We start from the raw sequence: 16,871 nt of genomic DNA, 5'->3' as shown, positions 1-16,871 counted from the left end.
AATCAGGAACTGTGCATAGGTGTTTGACATATGATTGTCCTCTCTGTGTAAATCGGGGCCCCTTTATTGCCCCTTTTTTTAAAGGTTCTTGATCTGCCAATGTGAAGTGCTAAATTAAAATGGTAAACATCAGTGTGTTAGCATTGTCACTGTGAGCATTTGTGGTTTAAAAAAAAAAATCAACGGTAAAATATGTGATGATGTGCCATGAAACACTCCGGTGTGGCTACTGCGGCAGCCGCACAACACTAGTGCCGGTTTTATTTTAAATGTCAGGCCTCTTCTTATGTGCTGATATAATGCACCCACACAGACAGACCAGCTTACATAATGGATCTGCCATCCTCCCTCGGCTGTAATGAATGAGATTCGAAACAAAGGAGGATGGTACCTGCAAGCCAGACACTAAACACACAGATGGCTCAAATTGCCTATGCTGCTCCAGAGACTGGGAAGACTGAAATGGTGCCATAGAAAGTTAAAATAACCTTGAACAAAACAAGGAAGGAAAGAAAACAGAACAACAATATGTGATATATGGCAATGCCAACGACTGATTGCTGGGAATAATATTTAACTGTCACATCTCTTGATGCATCTTCCTTACGGTTGCCTGTAATTATCTGAATGTAGATTGGTTCGGATGTAGTCAAGGCTGACAAACCATTACAAACTGCCCTATGCAAACACAGAAATTAATTACCACTTTGTCACCTTATATCGTGACCCATATCCCAAAGTCCCGCTCCTCTAACATCTGGGGAGCTGTCGGGGAGCTTCCACTAATCATGTTTGAAATCCGATTATGCTGCTTTCACACATTGGAAATGCAGAGAGGCAAGCGGACAGATAGCACAGGGGCATGCTTCAGAAATATCTATTACCCTATTAAAATGGGCGCGAGTGAGTGCAGTAATTATTTGCAACCTGCATCTGGAATGATGAATGGCACGGCGGGTTTGTTCAGCCCCAACACACATCTATCTCCGGTGCAGTGGAGGTCTGCGCCCATCCACGCTCGCCGAGCGCCCTCCATCTTCTGACTGGGAGTCTGCTTCAGAGTCCAGGAGGGTGTTCGGCTGAGTGATGGCCCGAGTGTTTGTGAGTGTGGGGAAAGTATATGCATGTGTGTGTGGTGTGTGTGTGTGTTTGCCTTTTTTAGAGAAATTCTCACTTTCAGATTCAGAAGACATTTTTAGCTCACAGACTTTAGTGGAGCCGAGGTTCCAATAGATGTGCAAATGGAGGCCGAGGACACTGTCATGTTAATGGGGATATTGTTTGGCTGCCATTGATTAAAATGTTTCCCCAAGGCTGCCGCATTCATGGCACTAATAAAAAAATATTTAATCGCTGAAGTGATTAAGAGATGCGTGGTGATTCATGACAATAATTGTACTGGGGGGAAGATAACCAATCATGACCTCATAAATGATCCGGATACAGGAAAGTCAATCCCTGATTTCATTAGATAGCAATCAGGGTAAATTCACCACCTATCAACTGACACAGATCAGAGCTATTGATGAGTTGATAATTTGTATACATGTGGAGAATCAATGTTTGCCTCTGTTAATGTTTGAGGAAGGTGCGTATTTGCGTTTGACCAACCGGCCCCAGTGACTAATGGTATCATTAAAATCACATACCTGCAGTGGTCCCTGTGGTAAATGACTGTCAGATGCAAACAATGGCGTTTTGAAAAGCCGTGAAATCATTACCTGTAACAGGTTTAATTTCGGCCCAGCAGATCACTGCGCCTGCAGCACGGCCAGTAACTGCACATAGCTGTCGGTATTAACTTTTAATCTGCACCCACATAAAACATGATGGCTGCCTTCCCTGAGATTATCTGCTGCAATACACACACACTCCGAAAATGGCCACTTGTGACCATTCCTTTAAGTGTATTACAGGGATTAGGACAAAAAGCACATTGGTCTTTGTAAAGCAAACATGATTACTGCATTTGGGGGTGTTCATTAAGACACCAGACAGCTTGTGATTTAAGATCTCGATGCAATGATTATTAACACATGCACACAGGCTCACTTATGGCCCTACAGAGTGAGTTGGCATGCTGAGACTAGCATGTGTGTGCAGTGCCACGGTGCAGTATCCTGTAAGTTTAAAGCAACAGATATTATCTAATTGAACAGTAGCACATAAGCTACTGGCACTGAGGTTAAAACCTCTGCAATAACTCAGCCTTCTAGAGCTTCTTTTCATTTCCTGTCTACAAGGCAGACGGCTGAAACATGTGTAGAGCAGTTTTTGTGTCTGCGTGCACTTCCTCTGATCCTTGGCCAACCACAATGTTGACATATGAGCACATGGTCACTCTAACTAATTGCCGATGAATGCACAACACGTCCACTGGAACGGTTAGAGCGGCACTCGACGGCACAGACAGATGCTTCCTGTCAAAGCGGTGAGAGAGGTGCGTCCCCTTCTGGATGACAAGGCAATAACCCCCACAATCACGAGGCACGCTTGCGGAAATCAACTTTATGGGGAGCTATTTTGCATCTGCTCTTGCTACCCGCTGACCGTGTTGAGTATATGTTTGTGCTCCTTGTAAATTGACACATTAAGTTTTAATTAGCAAGCATCCATCCAGTCTCTCGGAACACCTGCTACAATTTAGGGAACTAGTCATCTGTGAATGCGCGGTGTGCCTAATAACCGTAAGTTATTTGATACGAGGGCAGAATTGATCGTTCCGCTTTCCTACATCAGTCACACAATCAACAAAACAAATCCAAAGTGTTGTAAAAAATGGTGGAGAAGCGGTCACCTGCTGGCTGGATGCAGCGGCGGGTGTCAGCCTGACTTGGGTCACCCATTGCTCCTGCGTGGTGGAGTCGCTGGCCTTGATCAGCAGCGGCGATGCAGGGAGCGTAGAGGGCTGAAGACTCCTGGCAGCATAAACGACTCCATCAGCCGCTATCCGGAAGTCGGAGGGGTTACTGCATTCAAGGCGCACCAGACCACTTCGGCCACAGTCAAGAAACCTCACTGCAAGAGAGAGAAACAAATGGGTTGAAGTTAGAAATCACCCTAACAGTTGGAGGAAAAACTAGAGGGGAAAAAAACTGACACAGAGAAAAAGGGGTGGAAGACAGACAGTCAGACAGACAGAAGGTCCACAAAGGTTTTCTGATTCTTCCTCTCACTCATGCATTATTCACTTCAAGCTGTGCCCCAAAGGTATTGCTCAAAACAGGTGCAGCAGAGGAGAGAGTTGGAGGGAGAGAAACCCCCCAAAAAACAAGGAAAGTGTTCCCCTTCAGGGCTATTAAGAAGAATCCAAAAACAATACATTTAAAACCTGACGTGTACATTAGACTGTCTAAATGCCTCACTGTGTGTTTGGGTTCTGAAAAAAATTTATTCGGTGTGTATGAAAATTTCCAATTGCGCTCGGCAAGTCTCATTTTATTTCGAGAACAGGCCGCCGCATGCTAGCTTTATCCCCAATGATGCACAGGGATGCCTACCACGGATGACTGCCGATCCTCGAGAGACAGAAGTCGGTGCATGAGATGTTCATTTCATCAGCGTGTTCACACAGAAAACACACAGAAAACTCGCAGCACACATACAGATACTATAGACAGGTGGCTCATGGGGGCTCCGGTCCCACAGGTGCTTCAGTGGCAGTGGTACAACACCGCTTCATGTTACAACTTGAGTGACAGTACAGCACAACCTACATAGCACCTACATGTACACATATACACACACACATACGCTAAGAGCTTTGTTGTGTGATCCTTTTGTGTGGATGGATGTGTTTCCCTGGCAGGCCCACCTCATGTTTATAGCACACAAAACGGCATAAAGGCAAAGATAAAAATACCTCCCGGCCAAAGAGATCACAACGTTACCATATATTGTTTGTGTGGGGGGCTCTGCTGGTGCCGCTTTGAATTATTAAAGCAGATGTGGAATTACTTAACAAAAGCCTTGAAGCAGGGTGCCTAATCTTCCTTTGTGCTGCTACCTTGGGGACTCACTGATGTCTTCAGAGTATCATCTGCACTGAGTGCAACGAGTTCCTCTGGGCTTGGGGAAAGGATGCAGCCGACCAGCTTGTGGCCTGAAGGAAGTCATACATTTACTCCCAGGCCTATTTAATATTATCACCCAAACACTTGCAATAAATTCTGCCAAAGTGCACCACACCCTGCCACTAATAAATCTCTCCGTGATGACAGGGGGGGAATTTAACAATTTTCTTTGCCGCTTGTTACTGCAGGCAGGGTGAACGTTTTCGGACCCTCCTTTCCACCATCACTGACAAAAACATACCTGGTTTTATGTGGCCAACTAAAGGGACAATGGCTGAACTCCAGGCAACATCAAGAAATGGAAGGCAAAACTTCCTCTAAAAAACGATTTAATGGTGAATATGGGTGAGGGGGTGGAAAATACATAACAAAATTACCCTTTACAAACTAACATGTTTTTGAATTGGAGTAAGAGAAGAATAAGGCGTTGAGGCTGTGAATGAAAAGTCTGGTTGTGGGGAAAGTTTGGAAATCGACATAAAGTGTATTCTCAATCTATTCATCCCCAAGAATGACAACACAATCTTACTCCGCTTTATCAAAACCCAAACACAGAGAACAAATCTGCTGCAAGGACCATGCGCTGCATTCCATCAGTTTTAAACCCTTGAAAAAAACAGAAAGCAGCTCCGCACACTGGACTTTTTCTTATCCTGAAGAATTGTCATTCATCTAAATATTGCTCAACGGCACACAAGGTGAAATAGCGGTGCAGCCGAGGCAGCACTTCCAATAATGAAGACAGAAGATGACACGCTCTTTCTTCTACAGCAGAATACACTTGATACAGAGCATCTCTTTCCCATGAACCCCTGGTTCAATTATTGGTGACCAATTAGCCTTTTTTTCCCTCTTTGAACCTGGAAACGCTGACACCAGGTAGATGACCTTCTCTCTCTGAGGGGTTTGCCTTAAAGTCAGCCACCTGTAAAGTCAAAGCCTTCAAGCAATCAACCCAGCCAGCCCAAGTCAGCAGATAGTCAGACAGAGGTAGAATACAGATTGAGGGCGACTGTCAAAATAACTCACACTTCAGCACAAGAAAAGCCCATGGATCTAAGAAGCTTCAAAATGTTGCTGCTGGAGAAAGTCTCGCTTACTATTTTAACTTAAGCATTTGGTTTAAGAATGGTACATAGTTACATTTCTTTAGTATTTATTTAGTGAATGCAATTGAAAGTATTGTAATAAATATAGATTATTTAAATTAAGACTGCCAGGTATTAGAAAGTTCAAACTAGTTTAGATAACCAGAAATTATTGTTTTCAATATACAATTACTCACAATTCCCTTAAACCAATAATTATGTAAGAATTATGTTGTTCCCACCCGACAGTCCATACTGAATAAAAATGTCATTTACTTTAATCATGATCATAAATCTGTATTTATTACAATTCTTTCAATATGGCAATCTACTAATGGTTTCAACTCTAGTCTGGGTGGTGCTTTTAAAAAACCGTCCAATAGGCATAGTTGTGACTGTTTTGTCCATAATTAGCAGCTAAAGAGAGTAACTATCACACATATGTCCTTTCTTTCCCTCAAAGCTGCAGCGCATATGTTTCCATTTTCTGTCCTACTGGGATTTTGTAACTTTACTTTTTGTGAGCTTTCCACTTGACAGCACCATTCCCATGTGAGCTATTTTAGACTGAGCCCCTTTTTGAGCAGAGCACCAGCTCTTTAACACTGCCTGAAATGTAGCCATCCGGGCACCTCTGAGAGGCCCTTCAACATTCGGCCCCCACAGCAATCACAAGAAAAACTCCCAGCAGGCACCACCATTCCCAATGATAATGAATGGGAATGTCCGGGATGTGTCTATTCATTTATAAGATGGATTCTTGTGGGCTTATAAAAACACAGAAATGTGCCGTATGGCTTAGCTTAAAAACGTAGCTGCTGCAACTTATCTAGATGTATGGGATCCCCACGGCACAGGGCTAAAAGAAATCTTGGCTGCCACGCCCCATCAGACATGTCGTCATGGGCTCAACGATAAAGGCCTTTGGTAAGAGCAGAAATGCCGATGCAGCAATGGGGAATTGGGGGTTGGGGTTAAAAAAAAGAAGGGAAGGGAGAGAGGGGGGGAGAAACAAGCCTGTCAGCAGAACGGCCTGTCCAACTAATGCCCTGCACCGGGGCCCAAAATTACGTACGACTCAATGATCCCATTCACGGCTTAGATACCCCCCTCCCTCGCTGACAAGACACACAAAAACCCAAGCTAACCTCTCCGTAGTGCCAGAGTGCCCCGCTATTGTCTGCTTCCTCACGTGATAACTCTAACTCAGACAGACACAAATAGTTAGAGAGCGAGATAGGCAGAGGCAGGGAGCGATACATTTAATTTGGAAATGAAATGTGGACTCTGTGACTTCGCAGGCGAAAAGAAAATGTTCCACAATCTTAGCCTTTCCGTCTGCCTGCCAAATCGACTGGCTGCAAGTGAGCAGGCAGAGAGTCCCTCTAATGTCCTGTAAATGTGACAAGACCGAAACCCCTCATGTGAGATCATCCCAATACCACCATCATTCACTTCTGAGAAGTGAGGTCACTGGCAGTTGAGAAATACTTAGCGTAGGTGTTTCATCAGTAGCTACAACTAAATGCAGACCTAGGCAAATACCCCAGTGGCAATTCTCCCCACACCCAATGCCGGGAAATGCTACAACACCCCTGACAAAACACATTATTCACAAATGAATGTGACCAGGTTTTGTGCAGTGGCCTGCCCTGGCGATGAAACAATGCAATGCTCCAACTGAATGTGCTGTGTGAGACATCCATGCCAGCGCCACGACTGTGAAGATCCTGTTAAGCCTCGGTGGAGTTCACACTCCGCTACCACGATTCGAACTTCTCTGACATGTATTTCTAATCCCATCCTAAACTTTAGATAACGTATTAAATTAAGTCAGGATCCTCTAACAGCGAGCAGACTTTGTGTCCAACAACACAAATATCCTCCTCAGCGTACTCTATAATTGCCCAATTATTGCACAAACTGCTAAAAGCACAAAACAAAAGTGTTTTCTAAATAAGATGACTGCTTGCTATGTGTAATTGTGCATCCATTTTTTCCCTCCGATGCTATAAATATGAATGCCTATTCTACAGCTTCAAGACTGGTGAGTAAACAAATGCTGTTGTGCGACTTATTACATTGCATTCTTCACAATTATAGTCATTTGCATGCAGATATTAAAAATGAAAGGATACTATTATATGTAAATTGTTGTTTTGTTGCTCTATGATCTAACAAAATCTATGAATTATTTTGTCTTTTATTACAAATACCTAAATTTAAACTGATGATCTTAACCTGCATAGATGTATCAAGAATTATGTCAATAAATCTGGGTTATTGTGAAAACATCATCAATCCCTTATAATAAAAAACAACCATCGCTGTAACAGGGAAATCATGTGCTGAGATACTATGTTTCATTACTCGTCTGAACCGAGACATTTCTAAATATCCATTAATTCAGTATCTGTGATGCAGAGACTATGGTGCGTTTTCTGTTTTTAGAAAATAGGGTATTCTTCAGAGAAAGCATGCCTTTTGCCAGACTAAGCCCTTGAAGGCGTTTTACTAATGCACTGCACTTCAAACGCGAGAAGCATTCCATGCATTTATAGCTGCTCCTAAAATATGTAAGGGATTTGCATGAAAAAAACATGCAGTGTTTGTACTCGGTTCAGTGTCTCTAGAAATTAAGAAAAACTAAGAGGAATTGCATCAGAGCATAAACACAGTTAACAGGCAGCTGGCTCATTTTCCTGGCTTGATTGCAGTGACCGTTCCCTTACCACTCGGGTTTGTGTGGTTTATGCATATTGTTGGAGCTTTCAGAATCTGCTGCTTCAATTATAGAATTATAAACAGTCCATCAAAAAACATATTGGTGCTACCTTCTCTTATCACAAGCCCTCACATTGGTGTCCACACTGAGAAACACAAGCGCTGTGGATGTCTAAGCGGCTGGAACCATCTGAGCTTACTCAATCTCAAACACAGACGTTTAAGCTTCCTTTATCTAACAGACTGGGAGGAAAGGAGAGGGAAACCATTTTCTTTTCCTTTGACATGTTCTTTCTTTTCTTTTTAATACTTGTATTTATATCACATTTGCACATGGTCATTTGCTGTGCCAGGACACTGCAACCCCCTTTGACACGTTGTATTCACAGTTCAATTGCAAGATGAGCAGACTTCCCCCTAGACAAAATTCATTGTCGGACATGAATTCCAAAAAACGCCCGGACAATTGCGTGCAGACATTTTATGGTGTTTGCTTTTCACATATGATGAAAGCAGCAGAGATCGTCCGAGTCAGGCACGTTCCAAACAACAGTAAAATATCTGGAGCTTTCAGGCGAGGGGGGGGGGGGGGGGGTGCCTGGGTGAATGATGCAGGAGGCAGGACACAATCTACAAATTCTGCTATAGAAATGAGATGTTTTTGTCCACACTCCACAGCACATTGAAACTGGTGTGGGTTCTTATCACCAACGACTCTTGAATCTCATTGTCTTTCCATGTTCACATCATCTTCTGCTTCTTCAAGGTTAATGGCACCTTTTTTTAATCCCAAAATATTTGTATTCTTTTAGCTTCTGCTGATTTCTTACATGGGCTCACTCGGACATTCGCTGGACATTTTACTAAGGGAGAATGTGACTGACTCAAGGGAAAGTCCGAAGCTCAGTACATGTCTAAAAGCAAAACTAGAGTCACCTCCATTTCCTTCAGGGTTCCAAAGCATCTCTGTGTCGCTCTAAAGTACAAAGCTTCTTTTATGTTGTGTCTCAGCAAAGATCTGCCTCAAAGAAACCACCATTACGTCTCCAATGGTTGTCCCGTGTCTTCACATCAACGTCATGCCTAGTAGATACCTGCTGGGTTGTCAGTAAAACACGCTAGCCAAACGCAAGCAACAGCAGTGATTTACACGAAGTGACAATCGGTTGGAGCCTTCTATTCCAGTGGCTAAACAACAAAAATGCATGATGACAGTTGGGCCGTTTTGAATAAGTAATTGTTGGCCTTTGTAAATTAGCAATCTCGATGAGTTAACGGCGGGGAGGGGGGTGCACATGGGGACATCACAATTATTCTTGCACCTTTGTTGGGCAAATGAAATGATTCAGTGTTTACCAGTACAATGACAGCCGAGCATTGTGTGGATTACTGTGTCACTGGAGCCAAGAGCTGATAAGGCTAAGCTACATCCTGCTGCAGTTATCAGCGCACAGCTACTGGGATTTTCTGAGTTATTGAGACGAGCAGCTTGATACGGAGGCTTTGGTGGGGTATTAAACTGACCACATTACCAAGATGTCAAACACCCCTGCTCTTTATGATGTCTTTCAGCAAAAGCTCCGTGACCCCTGCGAATGTTCATAGGTGAAGCTCATTATGGAAGGCATCACATTAATATGCTGGTAAATCAAACAGGAAAAAAAATCATAAATGCTGAAAGATTTATAGATTCAAGAAAATGAAACGCCAGGAAGTGCTTTACTGTCCCCTCTCCTTCAGAAAGGACAATAATGGATACCTTTTGAAGAAAAAAACTCAGAATTACAATTATATGGTGGGGCTAAGTGTTGGGTAAATGTGACCTTGCACACCAACACAACCTCCTGTCTCTAAATCTTAAGAACTACAGTCGACAACGCCTCGCTGGCAGAGCAGCTCAGATGTAAATCTGAGTTATATGAAATGAGGTGCTGAACTTCGTGCCCATAAAAGACGTTCCCTGACCTCATTGTGTCCTCTCATAAAAGGTCACAGCATGTTAATTGCCCTCTACACCCTAATTCACCTTAAAATTACTGGCACTGGTCGTTTTGTCCACTCTACAAAGGCTTCAATGATTAATGGGGGGGTAGTGAGTGGAGATGGAGAACAAAAGCAGGTAGGTGAGTGAAATAAAGTGATCCGGGCAAGGTTGGAGGACAGAGGCAGCCTGAGACACTTGAGATGCCTTTTAGAAAATAGGATTGTGAATAATAAGGCATTTAAGGATGGCTACATGCATCACTTTTTATTGTTTCTGCATTGCTAGCTCACTGTTTGGCGGTAATGCACCACAGTAATATACATCTAAGGAAATGCTCCACTGCACTGTGCAGGCCTCTGCCTGGCCGGTGCTACTGCGTCTCAGGGACTTTCAGCTGGACATTAAGTTAACTAAGCTCTGTGGTGAAGTGAATATATATCAGATATTGATTGCTTTTGATTATTTTGCCTCTACAAAGACACTAATTGAATAAAAGAGCCTTTTAAATTTAAAAAAAACCAATACATCCATGCCATCACTTTCATGCATTCCTATAGTGATAATAAACACAAAAGTCAAACACAAGCCTATTTATACATACAGAGAACAACTGGATTGATTTAGATGAAAGAGCTGATGGTTTGAAGGATTATTTTCTGAAGAATGTTTTTTTGGGCCGGAGACAAGACCAGCATAAAAGCGAAGCTGCCATTGGCAACATCAGCTGATAACTGCGAGCCCTGCGAGCCTGTGGTTCTGAGCCGGTCTGATATTTAGTGAAGAGGCTGATCACGAGGGGCCGGGCAGTAAAACTCCCTCAGTGAAACCTGTAATGTGACATTATTAGCTTCGTTTGATCTCAAACGCACAGAGTCAAAGCTGTTTAGTTCATCCCCTTGATCATTTCTGTCGAAATACCATTGAAAAATCAAAGAGACATGGAAGGAGGCACTGACCAGAGATGATGCAGTAACCTCTGCTGGAATGTTCACTGGTTGCTATAAGATTATTTTTTAAATCACACCAGCATAAAAGCACAAACACGTCTCTCTAGCCAGGACTGTGCGAGCCATTGTTCCACAGAGACGGGGGCTTTTGGTGGAATAACAGAATAGGTGACTTATGCAATTATGTCAATGTCTCTTTCTGCTTTCACCAAGTGCAAAACTAAAAGTGTTTAAGTCATGCATACTTAGGCTGTGCTCCGCAGCCTCGCTGTCTCCGTCTGTAGTAAACATTATCCGTCAAACACTGCCAGCCGATGCCAACGTCTCAGCGCTAGCCGAGACAATACTTTTAAAGAAAGAGCCTTTTAGATGCTATGTGTCAGCACTGGCACTGCAGCTCCCCCATTTTGCAGAGCCAGAATTGCATGTTTATGGAAATTATATCAACAATCACTTAAGGCCGGTGTGCAACAAGATACTCACTGAGAAAGAGAGGAGAGTTGTTATCAGGGCTGAAAACACACTACTTGTGTCCCTGTGGTCGAACGTGGCTGGTGCCAGACAGAAATGCACCAAAAACCAGTTTGTTTTAGGAAAGGATGGAAAAAAATACTGTGTCAATCCAATCCGGACGATTCGTATTTGTCCTTTCACGCAGCGGAAAGAGAAACAAACAGAAGCTGTGTATTCAGCTGCATTTTGACATACACATTGACGGCGGAGAAATGAATAACGCTTTCAGATCTCAGACGTTTCATTTTGAAAACTTCTTATCTTGTCAGTTTTCAAGCAAATAGCAGCTGAATATTTTTGATACTGAAATATTAGGTGGTGTATCCCTATTAGGATGAGCATCAACAGATGGGGTATCACGTTTTTCAAAAGGAAAAAAAACAGGGCTAGGATTTTCAGAATATCTTGATTTGTGTTTAAGATCAAATTCACACTATTATGCTTTTATCTAAAAACCTGCCTTTTAGCTAGGTTTATTCCTGGCATCCACACTACCCCTAAAACTGACCATTCTGGAAATTCCACAAGTTTGCAGGCAGCAAACTAAGACTTTTTGGAAACAGTCGTTACCTCTTTGTCACATGAGCCTTTTGATGAAGAAAACAATATGGCATCAGTCTTAACTTCTTGTTGTAAATACAATATGGATAATAAAGCACAAGCATTTTAAGTACTTTCGGTACTTTCCTGTTCCTGTTGTATTTTTTATATGAAAATTAAACAATAGCTTTTGTTTCAAAATAAAAATTGAAAAAGAAAACAAGGTAATGTGGCTGCGTTTTTGATATACACGGTAAAATTGAATCAATAAATAAGAGCTTGATGTTTCGTTGTCATGTTTAATGACTCAGAAATAAATTTCATCTTTGCAAATGTCAAATTCCACCTGGGATATGTACCAGGTTAAAAGACAGACAGGACCTTTCGTGGGAGACGACCACACAAACCACACAGTTCATTAAAACCATGATTCGCACCGGAGAAAGGTTGTGCCAATTAATGTTCAAGTAGACAAAGGCATTTCCCAGAAGATTGACCAGCCGAGGAAGCGAGTTGTACGTTATCAATTTGATAAAATTAGCAGAGTTGTAAATTAGGATGTGATTAAATTCTGAGAAACAGTCTAACCTCTTGAGTCCCTGTTAGACATGGGGTTCATTTGATGCTGAGGGGATCCAGCCACGGATGAAAAGTGTGTGCGACAGTGGTAGGAGGCGCCTTCTCTCCATATCTGCATAGCTAGACAGCACATACTAATCCTACAGTCTCGCCATCTGGATGGCCTCAGTACATTTAAACCCCCCCCCCCATTCCTTTAAAAAAAAAAAAAAACTCACTGGATCTACATGAAACACTTAAATGACCTATTTTGAATTCAAATTAGATTTTCAAGTTGGCATAGTGAATATGAGGAATGTTCCAATTTACATGCACGACCCCCACTAGCTGTTCAGTCAGTCACAAGTGACAGGTCGTCATGGCAGTGGGTGTTAAAAAAAACAATATCCTGTACATTAGAAAAAACATGATTCTATGTAATAGGAATAATATTGCACTGCACTGTACAGACCACACACACACATACAAATGGGGTTAATTTGTTTCTGTTAATTCCACCTCTGTGCGTCTTTAGTCTGTAGTAGATACATCCGTCCTCCTTCTTTGTTGCCCTTGTTAAGGTGGACTTGAAAATGTGTATGATTCTTACAAATACTTCAAGCTTGATAACGTCATTATATTAACAGAAAACACCCACAACACTCAACCCTGAAGTGAAGTATAATCTGTCAATATTAACTCAAACACGCCAGCAGACAGACCAGGGCTGCAGTTACTGAGCCTTCATGCGATGGGAAATTCTGCCATTTTCTTAATAATTCCTAATAATTCAGTTCCAATTAACAAGAACCTGACATCGATTGAGAAAAATGCATAATTTGTGCAACCTCCATTTTGAATACTTCCTCTGCCTGCTTTACATACAGTCGCTCTGTTGTCAGTCAAATCCCTGCAAATGACTGGCCTGGGTCAAGATTGATACACTCCACTGCATCCAATTACAAACCTAACCACACACACAAACATGTCGTTCCTATTCATTTTACACCCCCCCAACCCTTTTTTTTTTAAACACACACACACACACACACACACACACACACACACACACGGATTCGCAGACACAGACACTGAGACACGTGCTCACACATGTACATTGTTCATCCAACTGAAGAGATTTAAAATATGTGGGATGGGGATTTCGTACAACTCAGCCCATCAGCAAGAAGAAAAGACATGGAGAGTGCTGCACTCACCTACAGTATGAGATGTAAAATAAAAGCTGTAGAGGAATGCATGAGGATCTGGGACCAGTTCCGGAGGCCATTATGCCGTGTGTGGCACAGTCACAAGTTCACACTGAGCTTTTGAGAACAAAGCTAATAGAATTCCTGCTTCTCTGTTTTTTTTTTCCCTTTGCAGGAGTCGGGGCACGGGGAGAGACAAGGAGAAGGCATGTGAATCCTCTTTGGTCGGGGAACAAAGCAGCAGACAAAGGAAGATGAGGCTGACAGCGGCTGCTTCTGCATCTCTCTCCAAGTAAAGAAAAAAATGATTTACCGAGTCATTAGCACATATACAAACAATATAGCGCATGTTCTGCCCTGCTGCTTACACCAACATCCTGTGAATTGTATATCTACATTCTGCAGAGGTGGTAATCAGTTAAAATACTCCCAGAGGTGTGGAAGAGGAAATGTATATTATATTTCACAGCAAATGATTTAAAAAGAGGAGGAGGAGGAGAGGGGGTAATACTCTTATGATGAAGAGGCCATGACGACATTTCAAGGATTCTTTTTCTGTAAATGAGTCATCGTGGAGGGGAGACCATTACAGTCACGGCCACCATCCGTTGTCTTAATTTTCCTCACTTGCTCCATTTAAAATCCCTTCACAGGAGCAAAACAAACCAACATACAGAGGGAAATAACTCACGGCTGTAGAGTGTAGCCCTGCCTCCTCTGTAAGGTTGGGGAGAAGAAAAAAAAAAGAAAATCTTGACGACAATGACAGCAAGAAAAATAAAGCTTCTTCAAAGAAAAGGATTAGGGCAGCTGCCAATACACGGGGTGTGTGCATTTGCCATTGCACATTTGAATCAATACGTGTCAAATTCCACTTGAAACACAATTAGCTCTTGCTTCAAGAAAAAGATGAAAAATACACAGCCGGAAGATTAAAGACAAGCCCAGTGTTCTCCTCGCAAGCTTTCATATCTAACACATGCGCAGCTTCCCAGACGCATGACAGCTCGTTATGTGCTGCTCCAGTCAAAGAAAAGCAAACATAGAGGAAAGCATGCATTTGTATGAATTTACAAACGCTGTCTTAACGTGTCAACCGAGCTTATCCCCCTGTACTGCGTCGGTTCCTGGAGCTATAGAAGCTACAACCGGAAAAGACGAATGCATCTCGCTGCTAACCTACATTGACCTGCTTGACCCTCCCCCACAAGCAGTTTGAGCTCAAGAGGGATGAACTGCGTGGATCAGAAAAAGGGGGAGGACGCAGGTTTTTCTACGGATGGATGGAACTGTAACAGCTATCTGTGCAAAGCAATTAATTCCTATATCTTTGGGTTGAATGAATCAGTTTTTTCAAATTAATAGCACAGATTTGTGTGCAGTGCTACACAAAGACATATGTTTAAAAGCTTTTTTGGAATGCAGTCATTATGCAGACTTTGAGAAGTTGAGTTGTTTATCTGATTTGGACAGAAAGCTGACATGTTGTGTGATACAGGCGTCTCGTCCACAATTCCCTGCTAGTTTTATTTTCTTTTTTTTTTTTACTTAATGCAGATGTTCAGCCTCTGACGCTCACTGCGGCATCAATTTGTAGGAGAGACACATCCTTCTATTAGGGCTTCTCACTTTCATATGCATGACTTCTTTTTTATTTCTGAGCAGAAGCAATTTAACACAATCCAGCCTGACAAATTGACATACTGCATTGGAGTCTCGCCTTCACATCATGCAGTGTGAGCAGCATTAAATACTACACAAACTATTTAAAATTTAAAAAAAAGGTTCTCTAGTCCAGAATTCCTGTCGATTAAGAAATATGTATGCACATCTGAAATCTGCGATACAGATTTGAACAGTTCGTATAGATAAAGGATGCAAAGGGCATCAGTGACAAGGTTTACATGGAGACCTATATTCTGATGTTAGCCCGATAAAGCCAAGAGTATGAATACTGTACATGGCTGTCTTGGACTATTTTAACCGGAATAAGGTCATTCTCAGACTTGAGTATTCATTATTCATATGATGTAGACATACATAGGTCTCAAAAGCATAATGTTCTATTAGGAGTTTTCAGAGGATATATATTCGTTTTGCTCTTTTTGCCCAGTGTTTTGTCTGTGTATGTGTTTGAAATGCCATTAATGCGCCTACTTGCTTATGGTGAATCCTCTGGCGAATCTCCTGCTCTGTTCTCACATGGGCTCATTCGGACATTCTCCAGAATTTTTTCTAGGGGGCTGGCAGGAGAAATTTCAGAGAATGCCCGGAGCCTCTGACTCGGCCATTTTTGTTCTCACATACAGCCCCTCTGGGGGATATCAGGAGATTATCCAGAGTTCAGTGCATGTCTGAAAGCTGCTATAATCACACTATGCTCTGTAACCTATAAACAGGAATATACATGAAAACGGCACCATCAAAATAATTTCTACATCTGAATAAGCTCTATTTTTGTAAATGCAGTCACCACCAGAAACATATCATGCAGTCCCTGCACTGTAAGTAGTAATAAAGACTGAATTCAACAGCAAGTGTTAACCATTAGTCTTGGCATCAGACCAGCACAAGGAAGCGTCTCCTCTCCCATGCACCGTCTGTGTTGAGGCTGCAGCGTTGCCTTTCGGGTAGTGTGGTGTGTGTGTGTGTGTGTGTGACTGGACTCTGAGTGAGGGAGAGCCCTCTTACTCCCATGTAATCAGCTGAACTGAGTGGGTTCAGAGAAGGATCTGTGCAGCTGTGCTTTATTACTGACACAATGAGTCCCAGATTAAGGGAACGGGAAGGAGGGCGGGAGGGAATAGAGGATCATGGGGGTAGGAAGGCGGAAGGGGGGGCTAGTGAGACTGACTCCCAACACATCTGTCCTCGGTTTGTCTGCAGCACAACACCAAACCACAAGCATGGTCATGTACAAATCTGTCTCCGCTTGGAAAGGCCACCTGCGGAAATGTTTCCAGACCTTGGGTTTTTAACACAAGGACTCGTGGGAATGTGCTGTCGCCTCGCAGTGATAGCGATGTTCGTCAGGGTCACACTAACATCGACAGCGGTAGCACAAACAAGTAGGTGGCACCAACATGGGAATCACCATGGACAGCTTCTGGTGCTGTTGTGCGGCTCTCTGAGTGTGTCTCAAGGAAACAATCAGTAGTGTTTTTATCGTGACCTTTCAGTTCTACAGTGAGTGGCATGCCACTTTTCATTTCTTTCTTTTGGAATTACACAAAAGC

The 16,871-nt window shown here is 42.6% G+C and overlaps 1 protein-coding gene across 1 annotated transcript in view; it reads right to left on the bottom strand.

The window, feature by feature from the left end:
- The window catches only part of cdh2 (cadherin 2, type 1, N-cadherin (neuronal)), a 60,319-nt gene that overhangs the window by 19,904 nt on the left and 23,544 nt on the right, over positions 1 to 16,871 (bottom strand). Inside the window, exon 3 of the mRNA XM_061084352.1 lies at positions 2,798 to 3,018. Within this exon, the coding sequence (XP_060940335.1) occupies positions 2,798 to 3,018 (221 nt within the window). The remainder of the gene's footprint in view (positions 1 to 2,797; positions 3,019 to 16,871) is intronic.

The sequence above is a fragment of the Limanda limanda genome, chromosome 13 (assembly GCF_963576545.1).
Source record: "Limanda limanda chromosome 13, fLimLim1.1, whole genome shotgun sequence".
NCBI lineage: Eukaryota > Metazoa > Chordata > Actinopteri > Pleuronectiformes > Pleuronectidae > Limanda > Limanda limanda.
Note: the sequence above shows the minus strand (reverse complement) of the source record. Positions and strands in the feature narration are given on the sequence as shown.